We start from the raw sequence: 23,527 nt of genomic DNA, 5'->3' as shown, positions 1-23,527 counted from the left end.
CACACTTGGTACAGCCCGCCCCCCGCGCACTTGGTACGGCCCACCCCTCGGTGCACTTGGTACAGCCCACATCGCGCACTTCGTTCAGCCCGCCCCCCCGCGCACTTGGTACAACCCGCATCGCGCACTTCGTTCGGCCCGCCCACTTGGTACAACCCGTCCCTCCAGATTTTAATGACGTCACGGGATTGGAGGCGGGACCTTATATAAGCGGGGTACCGCCCTCTCCCCGGCCATTTTGTGGTGTGCCTCAGACGCAGTTGCTGTGGCAGTTTTTTTTGTAAACCTCGGCCTATCGTCACCTCGCGATAAATTTCTTATTTTTTTTTATTTTAGTCGTTCCTTTCTCCCCCCCCTGTTGTGGTTAAAGAGTGAGCCATGGCGGAGGACGTGTGCGAGGAGTACAAGTCGTCGCTGGAAGACTTGACCTTTAACAGCAAGCCGCATATCAACATGCTGACCATCCTGGCGGAGGAGAATCTCCCTTTCGCGTCGCAAATCGTCAAGATTATTGAAGCGCAAATAGCCAAGGTTTTTACAAACTAAACAATGTCATTTTGTCACGCGTGTGAGATTTTTTTGAGGGGGCGGTTTTATTCGTTGGTTGTTTTGGGGGGAAGGAGGTGAGGTGATTTATAATTTTTGCGGGAGGAGGGAGACTTGAAACAAACATGGCCGAACGGCAGAGAGAGGGCCTCTAGTTGGAAAAAAAAACTAACACGAGGGTTTTTTTTACCATTTAAAAAAGCCACCGTCAAATGTTAACTTAACGGCGGCGGTTTCTCACGAAAGCCACGCCATCCACAACGATTTTTTTTGTTTATTTTTTTGTTTAAAAACATCGGCTTGAGGGAGACGCGAAAGTGAAAATCTGGATTCGTAACGTGATCGCGTTAATGTTAAATTGCCCTTGCGGCTTTTTTTGTGCGGGTAAAAAAGTTCGTACGCATTGTGGTTATATCGGCGGACCTTTTGTGAAATCCGCCGTGCCTACATCGTGTTACGCGACCATACTTCGTCACCGCTGATCAGTGCGGGTTTGGTGAATGGTATTCGACCGAGAATAACTAACATTCAAAGGGCGTTGTAGTTTTTTTTTACGATGTCTTTGGTGATGGCGTGTAGTTGTATTTCGTAAAGTATCTTGCTACACATCGTTATGAGTACACATCTGATGTGACTAACATAAAAGTAAATAATTGTGAAATGAACTAGACCTTATAACATTAGGTTAACCATAGAACGCGTTTAACTAATAGTAAATGTCCGATGTTACTAAACATGGCGTTTAATATACAGCCCATTTGGAAATCCACTTGCTGGTTCAGGCCTCGTCTCTTGCGTGATCTTAGTATTAACACGACATTGTTAATTTGGCCGTCTAGTTGAGAAGTGGGCCAGTGGCTATAATTAAAGTTTAATCGCTGGGACATTGTCTTTACGTGTGCAAGTGCTGTGTACAATACAGCACGAGTGATTGCGACTGCTCTTAACGATGCGCCGATTTTAGGGTGAGTCCGTGCATTACAATAATGCTGTACGTAAAACGTAAGCAAATTACACGGCCTATTTTATATCTCGCGTAATGGTAATGAAAGACTTGGTTTCACTAATTTCAAGTTAGGACGCGCCGCATTTTGATTAGTTTAAAGGCGCGCTAAGGTCTTTTATTTTTGAACGTTTTTATAGTTTAGTTGTTAACGTTGTGGCCACGGGGTGGAGCTCACCATCTGGGACGAATCGTTACATTGTACCGCGCTGAGATGGGAGAGAGGGGATCCTTCAATCGACGCCGGGTTTTCAGAGGCCCTCTAAAATTGTTGGTCGTTTTTACCAGGAATGGTTCCCAGTTTCGGCCATTATCTTCCCCACTTGAGTTGACCAATTTACAAACTCGTGACCTCCACACGTGGTTGGGGTGGGGGTGTTGTAATTGTGGCAGATGGTTTTGCGGAAATCGTGGATGGTCGGTAGGGGAGTGATGGGCTGCATTTCAAATTCAATGGCAGTAACTGACAAGGCCGTTGCTAAGACATTGGTGTTGGGACTTTAAACAAAGGTCTATGAAGTAACTTAATGTTTTAAGACATTTAAAAACATCTCTTTTTTTTCGTAGCACAGACTCGCAACACCTTAAACCGAAGAAGACTTGCCAACAATATCCAATTTGGATATGTATCTGTAAATGTGTACTTACAGATATATATTTATCAACTGTGTTTGCGTGTATGTATGTCTGTAGAGATAGCTAGGGATATGTACAGCCAGTATCGTATATATTGTATACGTTGCACAATAGGCAATCGATATTGACAGCTTTCACAGAGGCGGCGTGATGTAATGACTGCGGGCGGGGTGAGTTCGTGTGGCCCCCCCTACCGCTTGCATAACACCACGTGTGGTAGGGCGCTTCGTGTGTTTAAAATTCAACTTACTACAGCACTTGCCACGGGCGTTCAGTATTTAATCTGCGCCTGCGTGACTGGGTTTTTTTTCTGCCTCCCAAAGCAGCCGGTGTGATATTTGAAAAATATTTCCTTTTCTACCTAAAGTCTTATTATGAATTTTTTTGGTTCTAAAGTCAGCGGTTTAAACAAGAAAAGCGCACGTAACGAAGTTTAAAACGACAACAAAAAAAACCTCACGAGCGATAATCGAACAAAAGTATATAGATATTTTGCACTGTGTATGAAATAAAGAAAATAAACCACTGTGGGTGTGTTACTTTCCCTGGGACTCTGGAGCAAACAGTGTCTTTAGAGTCACGGCGGGGGTCGACGTCTGTGCGTGGCCTCACAAAGCCCCTCACCACCCACCACCACCCCCCCGTGTTAACCGGTCTTAAGTTCCATCTCGCCTCGTGTTGTAGTTGGCTGTGTGCAGCAGCAGCAAGGAGTAGCAATCATTTGAAGAATTTCCATCACCCCCCCCTTTGCCCTCCCCCTGCTACCCACTTCTGCCTGCACTGGATTCGTTGGGCCCCTTCCCTGGCTGGAATCTGCCCAGGATCAACAATTCTTAGGCACCTCCGCCAGCATTTTTTTTATTTGTGTGTGTCTCTAATATAGATCCTTACACGCGGCTTTTCCCGGCTATAGGACAGCTATAATCTCGGCCACTGTTTGGGCGACTCGTCGCCGGAGACTGAGCTCGCGTGGGCAAATGTACAGCATGTTTAAAAGTTGACGTCCCGAGGAGACTGCGTTAATGTGGTCTTAGACCCGAGGCTTTCGGCATGGAAGCCATGCTGACATGGAAGCTGACACCACCCCTCCCTACTCTGCGGAGTAGTAGCCACATTGACCGCGCGTTGGACTCTTAAAGCCCATCGAAATGTGTTGGGATGTGGCAGTTTAAAATTGCCTTGTGGCCACCATTTTCTCGGGCAATTTGAAAACAACACACCGTACGATGTGTTTTTGACACACGCAGCGCGTTGGGAACATGCTGTACTTTTGTGTGGTAGAGGGAAGGTCGTCTGCTGACCTGCGTCGTGTTCCAAGGTTAAATCCACGAATGTGGCCGCGTGAGCAAACCCAACAGCAACAACAAACAATCTCGGGCAAGCGTGCGTGCCACGGCAGCCTACGGCTGGCTGTAACCCCACAGCGTTCGAGTGCACACACAGAGGTGAAATTCCCATCGTTGGAAAAAAACATTTCCTTGTACTCACGTTAAGCAGTTGGTGTTGTAAACTAATATCTGTGCAAGTAAACTGGTTTAAAAAAATAATTGGAATTTCACCCTGTTTGTGCCAGGGTCGGATTTAACCCAAGAAAAATGGGGCTTTTGTGTATCAATGTTAGTGCAGACATCTTAAAAGCGAGCTTCTCTTCACGGCTGATGGCAGCAGCTTGGCAAGTCGCACTCTCCCCTCATTTCTCAACATCTTGTGGCCACCACCAACTGCCGCCCCTTCCCATACCAACATCCTCCTCTTCCCCTGAAACCTCATCGCGCAGACTACAAAAGGACCCCACCCCTGGCAGTGCCCGAAGACAAAATCAAGACGTTAACCGTGGACACGGCTGAGAAGAGTGGCCCAAAGAAATCCTTGTTGTTCACAGTCGTGACCACTCTGCAAGCTTGGGGCCCATCATCTTTGTAATTGAGAAATCTTTGTCAAGTTGGGTCGCTCACCATTTTTTATGTTGGTGCAGTGACACCGATTTAGACCGGGTCGGTGGGGGGGGATACGAAAGGTTTGATCCGCGTGGACCAGTTACAGTTCTGCTTTCTTGCGTCGACCAGCCCACGTGTTGCGGTGGTGATGGTGGTGGTCTGGTTTTTACGAGGGAATAAAAGCCGGCTGCTCGATGCGAGGAATCTGGGACTGTTTCTGGACCACGCTGCGGGTGGTGTTCATCTCTCTCGTGTTGGGCAATTTGCCTGCGAGCAAAATTGCTTTTGTTTTGCCTGAAACCAAATTTCACGCGTTTGCAAAAATTGCCCTGGATTTTTGCATCGGTGGCTTTACAGTTATCGCAACTGTTGGAAACAATAACTATGAACTTTAAAAAAACATTGTCATTTCAATGTTGGTCTTGAGTTGCCGAGAATTCCGTGTTCAACTTAATTCCAGCCGCGGTTTCTCCTTTCTAAAACGCAATTTTTAGAAAACCGCCGTTTGCAAATTGTTAAAAAAAGGAGGCCTTTTGGAGAGAACCGTGTTTGGGATGTTTGATACTCATGGTATGTGAAGTTGCGATCTTGCTATTTTCACAGGTGGCTGTGAACCCTGGCGTGGGGACGATCTTTTCCCCAACAGCAATGGAGTGTTTGGTTGTGTTTTTGGTTAAATTGTTTAATGGTTTGTTTGCGAAGCGGTTTATGTTTTTTAAATGCTAACAAAAAACTTTAAATTGGAAACTGCTATGCCGATGCATGTTTTTACCGGTTTAATGATTTAAGAGCAACTCCCAAGTGGTTAGTATTGTTCACCTCTCTCCAGTTGGTAACATGCAGCAACCAACAGCATTGCAGTGACCACTGCATTGATGTATTGAATATAAGAGCCTCATCGTTGGGATCCGTCGCTTTAAGTAGTGACAGTGCACCCCCTGCGGATGATTGACCGACTCAGGCGAACTATTGAAACCATTTGGGGTTTTTTTCGATTGCCTAAGTCAAAGCATTGCTAGTTGGGTGTATGTACTACGTTGAACATCTTTCGCACCGTTCGTAGCCAAACGCAGGGGGCTGGGCCCAAGGACGACAAACTTAAACGCAAAAAGCAGTTGTAATTATTGCGACGGTACGGAGTTTGTGCGCGCGCGCACGGCGAACATCTCTGCGCTCCCACCGGTGTCGCGTCCTCAACGGTGCGAGTTTCTCTGTTTGCAGGCACCAGCAGGGGAGCGTCTTCCCGTGCTCTACCTCATGGACTCCATCATCAAGAACGTGGCCCAGGATTACCTTGCGTTCTTTTCGCACAACATTGTGACGACGTTTACTTGCACTTTTGAAAAGGTATAAATGAAGGGCACCGTCAGCCCGTGAACTGTTACGCGATGAGAATTTTATAAAATTCGGTGAAAGGTTTTTTTTTTTGGGGCTGGTAGCTGGGGGGTGAGTGGGTTTATTGCGGAACAGGGAAAGAAACCCCCTCAGTAAGAGATACATTTATCCGAGATCTTATCCATTCTGGCGCAACAAAAAAACCACGTCATTCTTATCGGACTTGATTTCTCCCCCCCCTCAGTTGAATTGGTCAACCAAGATGGAATCCCGAGTCCCCTGAGTTGAATATTGTCAGAATGTGATGTATAACTTTTTTTAAACGACGCCCCAAGTTAATCCTTCAAAAAATAAAACCGCCTCGGTCATTAAACGAGCCGCTCGTTAAAACGTTCCTGGACGTCATTTGGGCTTCGGTTTTCGTGCCGGCTCTTGTATTGTGTAGCGCTCGCGTTTATTGCTCTGTAAAAACTTGTCGAGTCTTGCACGCGTTAAAAGTTGCTGTCATTTCGTAAAAAAAAACTGCTCTTTTTTTTTACTTGCGTGAAACGGTTGTGAATCTCTCAACACCGTGATCGCCAACGCGTTCAGTAACGTACAAATCGTCGCTTCTTTATCTCAAATGTGCCGTCGCCAAATTTCTCAACCGACATTTTTCCGCGGTTGTGCCGCGCACGGCTCTCCGGCGCGGTTTTTCGGCTTGTGCCGCGGCTTTGTTCGGCGCGACATCCTGACGTTTTGCACCAAGTGCCTCGGTCGGGGGAGGAGGGGCCCAGGAGCCGAGGCGAAAGATGCTCCCGCCAAGAGTGGCGCTTGGCGCGGAACAACGCCGCTGCACGACCCGGACAAAACCACGCCCGGAGAGCCGTCACCACCGCCGCCGCCTTGTATCTTTTCCGTGGCGAGCTGCGTGTAACGGTGCTGTGGCCGGGCGACGTCGGCGGCGGCGCCCCCCTCGCCTCCTGCGGTTCGAGTTTTGTGGTTTGAGCATTTCATCCCCTCTGTCGCGCAGGTGGATGAGAACACGCGCAAGAACATGTTCAAACTTCGCTCCACGTGGGACCAAATCTTACCGCCGAAGAAGCTCCACAGCTTAGACGTGCACGTCAACAAGATAGACCCGGCGTGGCCCATACGGCCTCCGCCCGCCTCCGCTAACACCGGCAGCATTCACGTCAACCCCAAGTTCGTAACCAAGCTGGTGAGTGGGTAGCGCCACCGCTGGCCGGCTGACCTGCGCGCGTGTGTTTGGGTCGTACCGCGTGTTTTGGCGCGTCTTGAGATCTCACGCCGCTTGCTTGGAGCCTAAGTTTTAGCACTAGGCACATGTGGAGCGGCACGTCGGGCAATGCCGAAACGCCCCCACGGTACGAGCCAAAAAACTCATCGGAGAAGCCCCGGCATAAGTTGGGCGTTGGAAGCGTTGGCAAACCACTTCTGCATTCACACTTCTGACGTTTGCTATTAAAAGGTTCGATGTGTCTTGGGTTGCCCAACACCCGGAATTCGGTTTGACGAATTCCGGGTGTTTGGTCATCTCGTTTACACGATCCCCCCTCCCCAATAGAACGGTCGCCGGTGACAGTGGGGGGTTGTTTGACCGCGATTGTCCCCCCCCTCCCCCACAGCCCGAGGAGCCGAACCCTCCGGAGGCGGCCGAGGTGATGAGGCAGCAGCTGCTGGCGAAGCAGAAGCAGCTGCTGGAGCTGCAGCAGAAAAAGTTGGAGCTGGAACTCGAGCAGACGAAGGCCAAGCTGGTGAGTGAGCGGCGCCCACCCACGGGGCGGCTCGTTTATTATTTTGGTTTGGAACCCGCGTTCTCTCTCCGGTCGTCAAATCCGCCGCTGGTCTGGTCGCACGGGGACACGGGAGCGCCCACCTCCGCCAACTCGCGTCGCCAGTGAGAGAAGGGCGGGGCCTCGCAGTGCCGGGCGTCGTCGGGTCCGGAATATTCCCCTCCCGAGTGATCCTCGCGTCGACGGACAAAACATCGCGTGCTGATGCTTCCCCTCTGCAGATGTCGCGTGTCATGCCGCATGGTTGTAAACGATCGCTCCGCTCTCCTTCACCTATCCCCCCACCCCGCAGGAGGCTTCTTTGTCTGGGAACATCCCCGGAGCACCCAGGCCCCTGGTTGGCCATCGTCCCCCCTCCGTGCCCGTCCAGGAGATCAAGCCGCAGCCGGCGGCGCCGCTCTCTCACTCGCAGCTTCCCACGAGCGCCGGGGGAGTTCCGGCGGCGCGGCACGGCACGGCCACCGTGATGGTTCACCCGGGGCGCGACCCGCGCACCAACCGCGACCCCCGCATGAACCGAGACCCCCGGCTGCAGATGACGCAGCAGCATCACGAGCAGCAGCAGCTGGCGTTGATGGAGGATCAAGTCAGGTTTGTAGTCTTTTCGAGGGGTTGATAGTCTCATTGGGTTTAGTGCTCTGGGTTCATGGCTGCCTGTGCCGTGGTGATGGATGATTCACGTTCGCGTGCCGTGTGTTTTGTCGTCGATCCTCTCCCCCAGTGATGCGAAGGAGACGTCGCCGGTGCCCGCGGCGCCGTCGCGCTCTTCGCCCTGCCGGGCGACGCCGAGCCCCGCCCCCCGGGCTGAGGGCAGCAGCCCCCCCGAGGCGGCGGCGCCGGCGCGACCGCCCGCCGGAGCGCGGTCGTCCCCCGCGTCCAAGCCAGTCGACAAACGGCACGAGGCGCCGGCGAAGGCCGCGGGCAAGCGGAGCGACGGAAAGGATCCGCCGTTCGGCGGCGAGCGGAAGAAGGAACCCTCGTCGGGCGGAGACCGGAAGAAAGGGGGCGACGCTCCCGACCCCAAGAAGATGGGCGACACGTCCGGCAAGGACGGGCGCAAGGCCCCGCGCGATTCGGCGCGAGCGTCCGCCAAGCCGCGCGACCGCTCCCCGCCGCCCCGGCGGTCGTCCCCGTCGTCGCGCAGGAGGGGTCGGCGCTCGCCGCCCGCCTGGGCGCCGGGGAGCGGCCGCAGGAAGACGAGCTCCCCCCTTCCCGCGTCGCACGGCGGCGGCGCGCGCCACAAAAGCCCCACGCCTCCCCAGGCCGGGCCGGCGGGTGCGGCGGCGGCGACGTCGGCCGCGGCGGCGGCTCTGCCGCGGGCGACGGACAAGCGGCGCGCCAGCCAGTCCCCCGCCAAGGCGGCCGACTGGCCGACCAAGCGGAGGAATTTGGACTCTCCGCTCAGGGCCACGGGGAGCGACGCCGGCGCCGGGGGGAGCGGGCGGCGCAAGGGAGGCAGTCCCGGAGCGCCGTCGCGTAGCCGTGCGAGGGAGCGGGGGGAGCGCGGCGAGAGGGAGCGCGGCGAGGGCGTCCGTGGGAGCCGCTCGCCGATGACGGAGGGGCGGTTGCCGACGAAGAGGCGGAGGAGCCAGTCCCCCAGGTCTCCGCGTGGCCCGGCGCCGGCAGCCGCCGCCGCCCCCGGCGGCGCCGGCTCTAAGAAGACGACGCCCGAGAGAGTGCCGCTGCAGGCCAACCTGCCGGCGCGGGGACCGCACGGCAAGGCCGGGTGGGCGCCCGCTGCGAGGTACGGCACGGTCGCGCTTGGTGCACGTCGCTGTGACGGTTCCGCGACACCACCCATCCCCCAGCGCGTGTTCACGCTCGCTTTGGGCACCTCGCGAGCAATAATCTTGCTTTATATTTATCTCGAGCCGCCTTGGTTCAAGGCGTAGTTTTAAAAGCGGTTGAGTGATTTAGATGGCAGGGGGGTGGTGCTGGGGAATGAGTGAATGGCAAGAGAGGGACACTTTAGCCGGGGGTAGGGGCGGTCACGGAAGGGCTACAGGGGAGGGATGGGAAGGAGTGGAGGGGGGAAGGTAAGCGGGGGGGTAGGATTATCCATTAATCAACATCTGGTTGTGGACTCGAGTTTTTCAATGTGAAATTCTGCTGTGCCTGTCCGTCTGAATGCTGCTGTGTGTGTGTTTGTGTGTGTTTGTGTGTGTTTGTGTGTGTTTGTGTGTGTTTGTGTGCACCCAGGGGGGCCGGCTGCGCCCCCCACCCACGGCACGGCCCCGAATGGCGACGCAACAACAAACGCGGTAGTGGTGGTGGTGGTGGTGGCGGCGGTGGCGTTGTCGCCGGCGGTGGGGGGGCCCGGGACAAGCCTCCCGAGGTGGAGAAGGAGCCGGAGTACCTGGGCTCGCCCCAGTTCTCGCCCGAGCCCCCCCCCTCCGAACCCGACACCCCCAACGTTGGCGAGGCCCCCCACCTGCACAAGCGCTTCCGCCGCTCTGCCTGGGAGCAGTTCAAGGGGTGCGCTTTTGACTCCTTTTTACGGTCTTGATCATGCTTGTCGTCAGCTATAGCAGTATAAGTAGCCGACATGGAAGAGGAGGTGTGTGTGCTTGTGCGTTTGTCTTTCTGTATGTGGGTTTGTGAATGTGCGTGTGGTGTAGGATTGTGGGGGGGCGGTAGTGCAGAGGTTAGTGCCACGCTGCGCTACGAAACCCGGCAGAACCCAAGTTCGATTCCCGCTCACGGCCAACAACGGTGATGATTATCTGAACCGGTCATGGGCCTCCGCTAGGTCGACTCGACCTCAAATAATTACGTAGAGCGGCATGCAGTTAGCACCGCCGCTCGAGACGAAGGCGGCCGAGGCGTGGTGCTGGCCACCCACCCCCTCGAGTGCCGCACCGGCCTTCATAGGTGCCCGCTCGCTTGCCCCGACAGTCTGTTAAGTTTACACGGGCGGGGGGGACCCTTTGTCTTTGTAGGATCCGCACCGGCCAGGAGAACCAACCGCAGCAGCAGCAGCAGCGGAGGGACTCTTGGGGCGCGGGGGTCAGTGTCCACCGCCGCTTCCCGTTCCCCCGCACGCCCACGCAGCACCACCCTCGGCCCAGCACCGACCCCGAGCTGCACATCCCCAAGGAGATCACGCAGGCCAACAAGCACGAGCTGTTGCGCAAGGTGAGGGGAGGGGGGGGGTGCCGGGGGGCCTAGGGGACGAGCGAGTTGGGGGTGGGAGGGGGGTGTGCCCACTGTGGCCCACTGTGGCCTTTTGTTGACGCTTCCCAACAGGGAAGGTTGACCCAGCGTCACTGCGCTTGCTCCGTCTGTTACGACGGTTTGACGTAAACCACATTTATTTTTGCCCCGCCCGCTCCGTCTGTCCGTCTACGGCGGTAGCTCTCGTCAAGTACGTACGTTTAACTTCTTCCGCACCGTACGTCGCCAGCCGTGCAAATCGGAGGTGCGGGGGAAGGACAGACTGTTGGCCGTGATCCGTCCGCCGTTGGGTGAAGACCTTGTTGGTTTTTCCCAGGCCGATATGCAGCGCGAGTCCGGCCTCATCACCAACGAGCAGCACATGCAGATGGTGCACCAGCTGAACCAGCTGTTCAAGCTGCGGCCTCGCGGCGACTCGGGCCCGCGGCCCCTCCTGTCCGAGGCCGACATGGCCTACTACCAGCACAAGGCGAGCCTCAAGCAGCAGGGCAAGCGGCCGGCCGGCGTGCACCCGATGGCGCCGGTGAGTGGGGGTTTGGCGCCAGTCTCCGATGGCGGTGGTGGTGGTCTATGTTGTGTCTGTCTCTGTCTCTGTGTTTGTGTGTGTCTCTATCTGCTTTTGTGTATGTCTGTGTGTCTCCGTGTCTGTGCTTTGTCTCTCAAATTTAGCAATATTTCGAAGAACGTAATCAACCAGGTAGGGTGTTGACTGTTGTGTTAGCCGACTGTTGTATTGCATTATATTTCTAAGTTTACTAGGTTTTGTTTTTTCTTTCATTCCTACCTGATGATGGTTGCTTGTGTTGCAATCGAAACGTTGTATTCAATTATAAAATTTATTTTCTTTCTATGTGACTTTAACGAAAGAACCAAAGAGTAGGTGGTGGTGGTGTTTGTGTGTAGCTGGTTGTATGTGTGTATGGTGGTGGTGTTGGTGTGTGTGCGCGAGACGTCGCTGTGTGTACGTTCTGCTGTAGTAACTTGTTTTCTGACGAAACGTTTACGGGCTTGGGGGTCGACCGCCGCGTCGCATTTTTAATTCGCTCCGGCACTTTCCCGCAGCACGGGGAGCAGCAGCCCTGCGACGGCCCGCGGTCGTTGCAGACCCCTCCACCGCCGCTCCGCTCCCACGCCGACGGGCCTTGGCACGGCCCGCACGCGGCCGAGTCCAGCGCCTTCGACAAGCGGCCCGGCAAGCAGCCAGTGCCGCTGCCCGCCAGCCCCGGTGGCGTCTCCCGCAAGCCCCTGCTGATGACCCCGACGCTGGGGCGGAGGCCTCCGCTGCTGGGACCGTCGCCGAACCTGCGGAGGGGGGGACCCCAGCCGCCTCCGCCGCCCCCCGTCCCCGTTGCCGCGACCGCCGCCGCCGCTCCTGCGGCCGCCGCCGCCGGCGGCGCGTCGACGGCCGTGGCCGCGGCTGCCGCTGGCGCGGACGAAGCCGCGGTGAAGAGGGAGGGCGAGGAGCGAGGGCCGGCCGACGAAGGCAGCAGGGCGCGCCGGGAGGTGCGTAACGGCGTCTTGCGGTTGTCAGGGTGGCAGAGGTTGGGGGGGGGATGTGTCGGCTGGGGGGATCTTTTTGTCGGTCAGAATTGTGGTTAATTACCGTTACGGTTGCGGCAGCGTCGTCGGCTGAAATGACAATCGTGTTGTGTGTGTGTGCGCGCGTGTGTGTGTGTGTGTGTGCGCGTGTGTGTGGCGCCAGCAGCGAGTGGAGCTGCCCAGGGAGGGCAGCACCGGCCCCCAGGGTCCTGATCCTCCGCGTGTGAGGGGGGGGCAGCGTGGCGAGTGGGGTGGGGGGCCCAGGAGAGTGGGAACCCCCCCCGAGCACTGGGTTCCTCCGCGGGAGGTGGGGGAGCGCAGAGGCAAGTTTGAGAAGCTTCCCGGTGAGTGGACACCCAGACGCGCACACAGACACACACACCCAGACACGCACACACCCAGACACGCACACACCCAGACACGCACACACCCAGACACGCACACACCCAGACACGCACACACCCAGACACGCGCACACCCAGACACGCGCACACCCAGACACGCGCACACAGACACGCACACACCCAGACACGCACACACCCAGACACGCACACACCCAGACACGCACACACCCAGACACGCACACACCCAGACACGCACACACCCAGACACGCACACACCCAGACACGCACACACCCAGACACGCACACACCCAGACACGCACACACCCAGACACGCACACACCCAGACACGCACACATCCAGACACACACCCAGACACGCACTGCCGCACACACCCAGATTGTAAATGTTGTGGCTTTGCTCTCCAACACACCGGTGTAGTGCTGTACTAGTGTAGAGGTGTAACGGAGGGCTTAACAAACACACTGGGCATGGTTATGACCGTACGCCGAGAGGCGCTTACATCGACGTCCGCACCGTTGAGCCTGGGGTGCTGACACGGAGCTGGGATCCCCCACGCCCCACCCCTCGGTGGGGCAGTTGCTATATAAGGCGGTGAGCCGGAGGGCTCGGGGTTCAGTGTTCAGCCTTAACCAGTGAAGCAAGAAGACCGGCTAGATAGGCCCTGGGACTCCCCTGGCTCGCTGTCCTTCTCAGGACCGACCAGCGAAACCCAGTGGCGTGGCCCCGAGAGCCCAGAGCCGATGCTCTTGTAAGAGCCGGTCTGGGGACTCAGGGTGCCGTAATCCCAGCTTAACCAGGGCTGGGTTAGCTAGCCTCCCCTAGCCCGGTAGTGGAGGACCTAGGAGTAGGCTAGCTGTGACATAGAGTGTGGATCTCCCAGTTAGACGGGTGAAGGGGCCGATACCCCTTCAAGTGTTGTACATCTTGGCCTGTTATGTACTTTGTGCTTAATAAATAAGTGTGCCTCCAACTACGTCGTCCAAGTCTCCTGGAACCTACTACACTAGTAACGGATTGGTACGTTCTGTTTCCATGACAAACCTTATCAATTGGCATATTTATATTTTCTCTGAGTTTTAGTCGTTGATTCACGCACGCTCGCTTTTACACGCACTACTTCTCTCGGAGGATTGTTCCGCTGGATAAAATATTCCCGCGGTTCGCAAGTGCGGATGTGCAAAATAGTCGGGCGCCCGTAAGTCGCGGTGGACTGGCTGCGATAACGATAGTGAGCCCCGGTCTCCTCGGAGTTAATGCCACGCAGACAGCGGACGCGGTGTTCTATCACCGAGGTAACGTGGCGAGGCTCACGGAGCCGCAGGGAATCGCCGGCTCGCTTCAACGTCCTTTGTTTTGCGTCAGGCCCCGGCGTGGAGGAACTGCGGGCACGGCGCTCGCGCGACCCCTCGCCAGCGGTGGACGCCCCCTACGCCTCTCCGCACGGCCGCCCCTTCGACGGCGCCGACGGGTTCGGCCAACGTGGCGGGGCCGGCGGCGGCGGCTTCAACAACAACAGCAGCAGCAACAACAAAGACGACGACCCCCCCGGGTGGTGGCGCGACGAACCGCGCAGCCCTCAGCGCGACGACGAACTCCCTCCACGCCGCTTTGACGGGCCCCCTCACCCGCCCGGCCGGCCCGACGGTCCCGTCGACAGATTTTCCGACGGGCCCCCGGAGAGGTTCGCCGACGGCCCCCCCCTCGGCAGGTTCCCCGATAGGCCCGGCTCGAGGTTCGACGGACCCCAGGGGCCCGTGTTCGACGGGGGCCAGAGGTTCGACGGGCCCGCCTTGGATGGGCCGAACTTTGACGGGCCGCAAGGGTCCCGGTTTGACGGGCCGCAGGGAGGATTCGATGGGCCACAGGGCGGACACAGATTTGACGGGCCGCAGGGCGGACACAGATTCGACGGGCCGCAGGGCGGACACAGATTCGATGGGCCGCAGGGAGGACCCAGATTCGATGGGCCGCAAGGACCCAGATTTGACGGCCCACAGGGTCCCAGATTTGACGGCCCACAGGGTCCCAGGTTCGACGGCCCACAGGGTCCCAGATTTGACGGTCCACAGGGTCCCAGGTTCGACGGCCCACAGGGTCCCAGGTTCGACGGCCCACAGGGTCCCAGGTTCGACGGCCCACAGGGTCCCAGGTTCGACGGCCCACAGGGTCCCAGGTTCGACGGCCCACAGGGTCCCAGATTTGACGGCCCACAGGGCATGCGATTCGACGGACCCCAGGGCCCCAGGTTCGATGGGCCTCAGGGTGTGCGTTTCGACGGCCCACAGGGTCCCAGGTTCGACGGCCCACAGGGCATGCGATTCGACGGACCCCAGGGCCCCAGGTTCGATGGGCCTCAGGGTGTGCGTTTCGACGGCCCACAGGGCATGCGATTCGACGGACCCCAGGGTCCCAGGTTCGACGGCCCACAGGGCATGCGTTTCGAGGGACCCCAGGGCATACGATTCGACGGCCCGCAGGGCATGCGTTTCGAGGGACCCCAGGGCCCCAGGTTCGACGGGCCCCAGGGTGTGCGGTTCGACGGGTCGCAAGTGCCCCGATTTGAAGGGCCGCAGGGCGTCCGATTCGAAGGGCACCGCTTCGAGGGGCCTCGCATGCTGCACTTTGAGGGGCCGCAGTCTCATCCGGGGCCACGATTCGATGGGCCTTCGGTTCCTCGGTTCGACGGCCCAGGCGGCGTCGGGGCTCAGTTTGGCGGGCAGCAGCAGCAGCAGCGTCAACAACAGGCCGCGTTTGAGGGGCCGCACGGGGGGCAGCGCTTTGACGGCGGGCCGCAGTTCGTGACGCAGCAGCCAGGCCACCAGACGGGCCCCTTTGGATTCCCGCCGGGTTCCCACCTCCAGGGAATGGCGATGGGGCCCAACGACCACCACATGGGCAACCTCGGCATGGGCATTCCTCAGCACGGCCAGCAGGTGAGCGCGTGTGGCGTTGCGTGTGTGTGGCGTTGTGCGTGTGGCCTTAGTGCGTGTGGCCTTAGTGCGTGTGGCCTTAGTGCGTGGCCTTAGTGCGTGTGGCCTTAGTGCGTGTGGCGTTAGTGCGTGTGGCGTTAGTGCGTGTGGCGTGCGTGTTTGTGGCGTTGCGTGTGTGGCGTTAGTGCGTGTGGCGTTAGTGCGTGTGGCGTTAGTGCGTGTGGCGTTAGTGCGTGTGGCGTTGCGTGTGTGTGGCGTTAGTGCGTGTGCGGCGTTAGTGCGTGTGGCGTTGCGTGCGTGGCTTGCCAGCAGCGCTCTGCAGAAGCATCTTAAGGCAGTGGTTTCTCTTAACCTTTAATGCAGGCTTGCATGCCCCTTTGGTACTCAATCGTTAAAAAAAGTAATAGTGTTAATAAATACATAGGGTTTAAGGAAACAAAGTAGTCGTTACTTACGTGCCCGTGCTTAATTTGCGTTTCGGTGATTTACCTCGGAACAAAATTCCGGCCACGTATCGCCGCACCCCCAGGGGATGATGCCTTGATGCACCCAGGTTGATAAGAACCACTGAGCTAAGGCGTTCTGCCTCCTCTCTCCGCAGCTCATGGGCATGGCGCACGTCACGGGACCCCGGCCGCACTTTGGCCCTGGGGGGGGCCAGCCGTTCATGCCGGCCTCGCAGGTGCAGGTCGCCATGATGTCCCAGGCCCTGCAGCACGGCGCCATGATCCGCGGGCCCATGCAGCAGCAGCACCAGCAGCAGCTCATGCAGCACCAGCATCGCATGTGTGAGTGGCTGCTTTCCCCACCACCGCTACCGCTCACCAATGCCACTCGCTACCATGACCACTCACCACCACTCACCAGTACCACTCGCCACCACTACTACGACCACTTACTGCTACTCGCGACCACTCACCACCACTCACCGCCACTACTCGCCACCGATCATTAATACTACGACCACTCACCGCCATTAGCATCTAGTGCTGCGGTGACGTCGCCACCACCTGGTGGCTAACGGCGGCTGACGACGTTGCTTGTGCGCGCGTGTGTGTGTGTTTGCGTGTGTTTGCGTGTTTGCATGTGTTTGTCTGTCTGTGTGCGTGTGGCAGCGATGGGGCTGATGGGATCGGACAACCACATCGGCCAGGTGGACGTGAACTCGCTGTTCTCGAAGCTCGTGGCCTCGGGAATCCTGCAAGTCCAGACGACGACAACCGCCGGCACCGCCGGTGAGTGGAGAAGGCGAACCCCCACACCCCTCGTCGTTTGTACACCCCCCCCCCCTCCACGATCTCTTCCCCTCCCGCTCTTGCCACAGACAGTAAATCTTCCGTCGTATGGCGGTCAAACCGATAGTTTAAATTTTCTTGGTTCTTTCGGTAAAGTCAGGTAGAAGGGAAATAATAAAATAGTAAAATAAAACATGATAAAATAATTCTCACGACGTTTCGGCCACAACGCAAGCAGCCGTCCTCAGGTGAAGACCAGGTCTGTCGGGGAGACAGCAACAGACCTGCTCTTCACCTGAGGACGGCTGCTTGCGTTGTGGCCGAAACGTCGTGATAATTATTTTATTGTTTTATTTTTATTATTGTATTACTTCCCTTTCTACGTGACTTTACCGAAAGAACCAAGAAGATGAATCCCTGCAGTCACGAAAGAAGCTTTAAATCGAAGTTAAAATTTTCACGACTGGCATGCAGCGGCACAGTTGATTTGCAAATCCCGGGCGAACGTGCCGGTGGTGTTCTTGCGCGCTCATCGATGACCATTCTGAGATGATCGATCGACGCAGTTTATCGACGAGCGACCGAGACCCAGATTCGAACCCAGGTTCTTGGCAGTGTCCGGCGGCTCGCCGCGAGGTCACCTCCGAGCAGCCCGGTCACCTCTCGCCCTCCCCCCTCTGACCCCGTTCCGCTCGTTTCTCCCTCTCGCCGCGAGGTCACCTCCGAGCAGCCCGGCCACCTCTCGCCCTCCCCCCTCTGACCCCGTTCCGCTCGTTTCTCCCTCTCGCCGCGAGGTCACCTCCGAGCAGCCCGGTCACCTCTCGCCCTCCCCCCTCTGACCCCGTTCCGCTCGTTTCTCCCTCTCGCCGCAAGGTCACCTCCGAGCAGCCCGGTCACCTCTCGCCCTCTGACCCCACTGCGCTTGTTTCTCTGACCCCGTTCCACTCGTTTCTCCCTCTCGCCGCAGACGACGCTCGCAACGAGAGCAACGCTCGGGTGACGGAGGGGGCGGCCAAGAAAGCAGAGGAGGCCTCCAAAGAGGATGAGGAGGTGGACGAGGAGGAGGAGGAGGACGACGATGTCGACATGCCGGACCTGTCCGGCTTCGCCATCGAAGACCTCAAACAGTGAGCAGCGTCGCGTCGTTAAAACCATCGACCGAGTTTATTTTGCCCCAGATGCGACCTAGCGACACATGATAGCGCAACGGAGGGGTTTATCATTATCACGTGGACATTTATATCAGCAGCCAACCGCTCTAAACGCGTGACGTTGATTCTAAATGTGGAAGGGAAAAAAACCGGATGGCCCGGAGAAAAAATCCACACGCGATCATGGGGATAGAGACACGCAAACTCCAAATATATAGCAGGCGTCATCAGGGTCGGGATCGAACCCACGACCTCGTGTAGACCAGGCGAGGTAGTTAACATCTCACCACGGGGAGAGAGAGACACGCAAACTACAAATATACAGCAGCAGGCGTCAGGGTCGGGATCGAACCCACGACTTCCTGTAGACCAGGCGAGGTAGTGAACATCTCCTAGGTGTTGTGGTCGCTCACACGGCAATGTGGGATGGTGACCCACTGTGTGGCGGGTATAGCAAATATGTTTGCCAATCTTATTTCTACTGATATTTTAATTATTCTGAAAAGTGTGTGTGTGCGCGTGCATATGTATGTATATTTAAGTTCTTTCGCACCGTACGTTGCCAACCATGCTAATTGGAGGTGCGGAAGGATAACAAAGTAAAACACAAAAAGGCATTTCTAAAGAAATGAGTTTGTTAATCTCAACGATTATTTAAATGTGGATAGCTCCAGTGGCTCCCTAATATCGGAATGAAGCGCATCTGAAAGTATGAAGTACGCGCTGCGAGGATGTCTTGCGTGTGTGTGTGTTTAAGTATACTCGAGTGTGTGTGTGTTTAAGTATACGCGAGTGTGTGCGTATTAATCGGGTTGCGTGCGTGTGTGTGTTTTAAGTATACGCGGGTGTGTGCGTATTAATCGGGGTGCGTGTGTGTGTTTAAGTATACGCGAGTGTGTGTGTGTGTGTGTATTCATCCGGTTGCGTGCGTGTGTGTGTTTAAGTATACGCGAGTGTGTGCGTATTAATCGGGTTGCGTGCGTGTGTGTGTTTAAGTATACGCGAGTGTGTGTGTGTGTGTGTATTCATCCGGTTGCGTGCGTGTGTGTGTTTAAGTATATGCGAGTGTGTGCGTATTAATCCGGTTGCGTGCGTGTGTGCGCGAAGGCGCTACGACGGGGTGGTGCAGCGCCTTTACTCAGGCATCCAGTGCTACTCGTGCGGCATGCGCTTCACCGCGCGCCAGACGGACGTCTACGCCGACCACCTCGACTGGCACTACCGCATGAACCGCATGGACAAGGACCTGAGCAAGAAGGTCACCCACCGCCGCTGGTACTACTCGCTCGTGGTAAGCGGCGCTCGCTGAATCGCTCGGTGGCTCGGAGACGATAACTACCTCGCCTGGTATGCAGGAGGTTGTGGGTTCTATCCCGACCCTGCTGAGGCCCGCTGTATATTTGGAGTTTGCGTGTCTCTCTCTCTCTTCCCCATGGTGAGATGTTAACTACCTCGCCTGGTATACAGGAGGTCTCCCTCGCATCTCCCTTGTATACCGACCGAGGCCACGCCCTACTTGATCATTCTCGCTGACTCTGGACGCTCGCTCCACCGGCAGACTCCACCGTCCTCTTCCATCACCTGACCACGCTCCCTTCTTGATCATTCCCGTAGCCACCAGTCCCTTCACACTCACAACTGACTCCCCTGTCATTATCTCCCGCGGCCACTAGTCCCTTCGCATTCACAGCTGACTCCCCTGTCATTACCTCCCATGGCCACCAGTCCCTTCGTACTCACAACTGACTCCCCTGTCATTACCTCCCGTGGCCACCAGTCCCTTCGCACTCACAGCTGACTCCCCTGTCATTACCTCCCGTGGCCACAAGTCCCTTCGTACTCACTACTGACTCCCCTGTCATTACCTCCCGTGGCCACCAGTCCCTTCGTACTCACTACTGACTCCCCTGTCATTACCTCCCGTGGCCACCAGTCCCTTCACACTCACAGCTGACTCCCCTGTCATTACCTCCCGTGGCCACCAGTCCCTTCACACTCACAGCTGACTCCCCTGTCATTACCTCCCGTGGCCACCAGTTTCTTCGTACTCACTACTGACTCCCCTGTCATTACCTCCCATGGCCACCAGTCCCTTCACACTCACAGCTGACTCCCCTGTCATTACCTCCCGTGGCCACCAGTCCCTTCACACTCACAGCTGACTCCCCTGTCATTACCTCCCGTGGCCACCAGTTTCTTCGTACTCACTACTGACTCCCCTGTCATTACCTCCCATGGCCACCAGTCCCTTCACACTCACAACTGACTCCCCTGTCATTACCTCCCGTGGCCACCAGTCCCTTCGTACTCACTACTGACTCCCCTGTCATTACCTCCCGTGGCCACCAGTCCCTTCGCACTCACAACTGACTCCCCTGTCATTACCTCCCGTGGCCACCAGTCCTTTCACACTCACAACTGACTCACGTGTCATTACCTCCCGTGGCCACCAGTCCCTTCACACTCACAGCTGACACCCCCGTCACACCCCCGTCATTACTTCCCGTGGCCACTAGTGCATTCGTACTGTAGGCTGACCTCCGTCATTTCCTCCCATAGCCACGAGTCCCCTCACACCGCATGCCGGCTCTTGTCATTACATGTTGAACTTCTTTCGCACCGTACGTAGCCAGCCGTGCTATGTATGTGTGTACGTTGAACTTCTTTCGCACCGTAACCTCCCCAACCGCGCTAAACGGAGGTGCAGGGGAAAGGACGACAAACTAAACACGCGCAAAAAAGCGCACCTGGCCTGGCACAACCGCACTAATCGGATGTCAAACTCGTTTGCTCGGAGCTCTGTCCAACCCTTGACCTCCCGTCGTTGCCGTCGCCGCAGGACTGGATCGAGTTTGAGGAGATCGCCGATCTGGAGGAGCGGGCCAAGAGCCAGTTCTTCGAGCAGGTGCAGGAGGAGGTGGTCCTCAAGACGCAGGAGGCCACGCGAGAGAAGGAGTTCCTGAGCGTGCCCGCCGGGCCCGCCGGCGTCGAAGAGGTGCGCAGGCGCTCGCGAGGGCGGGGGGCGGGGAGGGGGGGTCATCGTGGGTCGTTGTCGTCGCATTCCGTTCGTTTCATCGCCGTCGTTCATCATGCGGCGGCGTAGTCGCTGTTGCGTACTCCGAGACTAAAGGGGCGTGTGTGCGTGCGCGACTTTCCAGCTTTGCGAGATCTGCCGTGAGCAGTTTGAGCAGTACTGGGACGAGGACGAGGAGGAGTGGCACCTGAAGAACGCCGTCAGGGTGGACAGCCGGGTGAGTTGGCGGTGCCCGATGGGTCGACGCACGCACAAAAACAAAGCTCCCGCGGTGTAACCTTCACAGACTGTTGGTGCTGGTAGCGAGCGCCTGTGAATTGAAAGGGCACACGAGTGATCGGTCAAGGCGCACGCGCCGTGAAACTGATCGTAAACGACCGCGAGGCGCGCGAGTGATGCCCGAATCACCCTGACCCCCCCCCCGTCTCTCGTGTTGCAGACGTTCCACCCGACGTGCTACGAAGACCACAAGGATGTGAGTACACCCACCCCGCCCCGCCCCGCCCCGCCTATCGGGGCGTCTCTACACACACACACCACCACACACCACCACACACACCCACCACACACACACACACCCACCACACACACACACTTCCCACCGCACACACACACACACCACCACACACACACCCCCGCCACACACACCCCCGCCACACACACAACACCCCCCCCCCCACACACACACACCCCCCCCCCCCACACACACACCCCCACCACACACACACACACACACCCCCACCACACACACACACACGCTTCCCACCACACACACACACCCCTACCACACACACACACCCCACACACACACTCCCCGCTCAAACTCTGCACGGACCACACCGTGTGGACACACCCACCCACACGTGGAGCGCTATGAGAGCTTAGTCTTGCGTTTCGGTCAATGGGAGATGTATTTGGTTGTGCGTTGGGGAGTGATGTGCATCGGTGACCCTCCCCCTCCCTGTCCACCTTCCGTGCCCACCCTCCCTTCCTCCCCCCCCAGTCGTCATTTGACCTCACTCCGACTCCCACGACCTCCACGCAGGAGAACCCGCTCGAGTGCGCACTGAGCGACGCTCGCAAACCCGGCGGCGACGACAACGACGACGGCGGCGGCGGTGGCGCCGTTGCCGCCGACGCTGCCGCCCATTCGGCGTCGTTTGTGGCGTGCGGCTCCCAGGACTCGGCGCTGGGCAGCTCGCTTGAAATCTCCCCGTCGGACTCGGCTCCGCAGGACGCTGCGCCGTCGCGGGAGAGCCGTCCGACCGGGGTCGCGGTGGAAGCCGGTGGAGACGCCGTCCCCGCGCCGGACGGCGCCGACGGGGGCTCCGACCGGGCGGGCGAGCGGCACGCCGACGCCGCGGACGCTGCCGGTAACGCCGCTGGTACCACTGCTGGTACCGCTGCCAGTACCACCGCCGGTGCCGCCGGTGCCGCCGCCACCGCTTCTTCTCCGCCGCCGCCGGGCGGCACCGAGGTGTCGGTGCGACCCGCCGACGTGCAGGTCAAAATGGAGACGGAGTGAACATTGCGGCGTCGCGTGTGACGTGCCAGGCCCGCGTGCCGCTGCTGCTGCTGCTGCCGCCGTGTGCCGTGAGGGCCATCGAATTAAAAATGCGAGGCGGGTGAAAAGCGGTGGTCGGCCGCTATCCTCATCATGCCCGCTTGTGATCTGTTTATCGGCGCGGTTTTTATTTTTTTTCCTCAAAAGAAATGTCTCAAAAGAGTGAGTCGGACCCACCAAACGCCACGCAAGTCTTGCCGCGAGCCGCTGCTGCTTCGGGGTTTCTTTCGGGCCCGTAGGAGGTGGGCACGTGATTTGTTTGAAACGACGTACGCACGCGGACGTCCGTTTGCGTGGCAGTGCGTGACGCGGCTGCCTCGTGCGCGTACGGCGCACTTTACTTGAACCGCCTTCTCGGTCTTAAGAAAACATTTTCTTTCGTTAACTCGCCGAGAAGGGATGAAACCATCCCATCTCTCGGGAACGTAGCCCCCTCCCCCCCCCCCCCCCTTGCTGAACAACTTCCCGCGACTTGGGCAACTTTGCACTGCAGGTCGCGACCTCCTTGCCAAGCGGTCGGGGAGATGTCGAGCCGCGTTGGGGCGTTCATTTCTGTGGGCGGGCAGACTCCTTCCCACCCCAACCCCCACCCCCCGCGACGACTTGTATACATGTGTATATGCGGCAGAAATCTGTAAATTATTATTACCGTTCTGAGAATAAAGATATTTTTGATAACCGCCTGGTGTGAGCGCCCAATTGTCGGCCCGGGTGGGCACGGAGCGAGTGGGTGGCAAATTCGCCTGCTGGTAGCTTCTTTGTTGTGGCTGACACCCCCCTTCCCCCCAGTGTGGCTTGCAGGGGGATCGGTTCATTCGTCCTCTCGAGTGAACACGCAGCGCTAACCCCCCCACCCCCCCCCCCCCTTTCGTCCGTGATGGCTCGTGAAGTAATTTAGCCAAAATTGAAGCTGCGAAAATTTTTGTTGTCGTGTTTCTCAAGATGCTTTAATGGAATTTTTAAAAATGATTTGCTCAAATGCCGACTTTGTCCCCCTCCGTGTGTGCGCGTTTTAAGCGTTTGGTTATCGCGTTCTGTGTGCACGCGGCTACGTGGTTTGTGGCGAGTGCGCGAATAGACACCGCTCGGACCCCCCCCCCCTCCCCCAGAGGCGTTTCGAGGCGAACCTTTGGGAGCGATCTGACAGAACGGCGTCCTTGGCGATCGCCGGTGAACGTGGGATGGGAGGGAGACAAACCCAGCGAGGATGTGGTCGTTGCGGAACGCGTGCGCTGTGTGTACTGGTGACTTACGGGAGAGTCTTGTCGAGGTGTTAATACAG

General features: G+C 57.6%; 1 protein-coding gene across 2 annotated transcripts; it reads left to right on the top strand.

The window, feature by feature from the left end:
• The first annotated feature begins 249 nt into the window (after positions 1-249).
• PCF11 (PCF11 cleavage and polyadenylation factor subunit) lies at positions 250-22,925 on the top strand. 2 transcript variants are annotated; one of them, XM_078881174.1, is made up of 20 exons: positions 250-531; positions 5,344-5,469; positions 6,470-6,658; positions 7,086-7,214; positions 7,546-7,844; positions 7,975-8,997; positions 9,453-9,728; positions 10,193-10,388; positions 10,744-10,950; positions 11,490-11,930; positions 12,133-12,310; positions 13,694-15,264; positions 15,863-16,049; positions 16,377-16,496; positions 17,464-17,623; positions 18,755-18,938; positions 20,487-20,642; positions 20,806-20,898; positions 21,121-21,156; positions 21,685-22,925. In XM_078881174.1, the coding sequence occupies exons 1-20, from the start codon at positions 379-381 to the stop codon at positions 22,204-22,206; spliced, it is 6,246 nt and encodes a 2,081-aa protein (XP_078737300.1). In that variant the 5' UTR covers positions 250-378; the 3' UTR covers positions 22,207-22,925. The 2 variants fall into 2 exon arrangements, with proteins under 2 accessions (XP_078737300.1, XP_078737302.1); XM_078881176.1 differs by having other exon boundaries at positions 513-531; positions 4,726-5,469.
• The last annotated feature ends 602 nt before the right edge of the window (positions 22,926-23,527 follow it).

The sequence above is a fragment of the Lampetra fluviatilis genome, chromosome 60 (assembly GCF_964198595.1).
Source record: "Lampetra fluviatilis chromosome 60, kcLamFluv1.1, whole genome shotgun sequence".
NCBI lineage: Eukaryota > Metazoa > Chordata > Hyperoartia > Petromyzontiformes > Petromyzontidae > Lampetra > Lampetra fluviatilis.
The sequence above is the reverse complement of the archived record's forward strand: the minus strand, read 5'-3'. Positions and strand labels throughout refer to the sequence as shown.

Excerpts from the sequence above, each read along its gene's own strand:
- PCF11 (XM_078881174.1), top strand. The coding sequence starts at position 379 with ATGGCGGAGGACGTGTGCGAGGAGTACAAGTCGTCGCTGGAAGACTTG. Across the intron at positions 11,931-12,132 it reads GCAGCAGGGCGCGCCGGGAG|CGAGTGGAGCTGCCCAGGGA; the intron begins GTGCGTAACGGC and ends TGGCGCCAGCAG. Across the intron at positions 20,899-21,120 it reads CCGTCAGGGTGGACAGCCGG|ACGTTCCACCCGACGTGCTA; the intron begins GTGAGTTGGCGG and ends CTCGTGTTGCAG.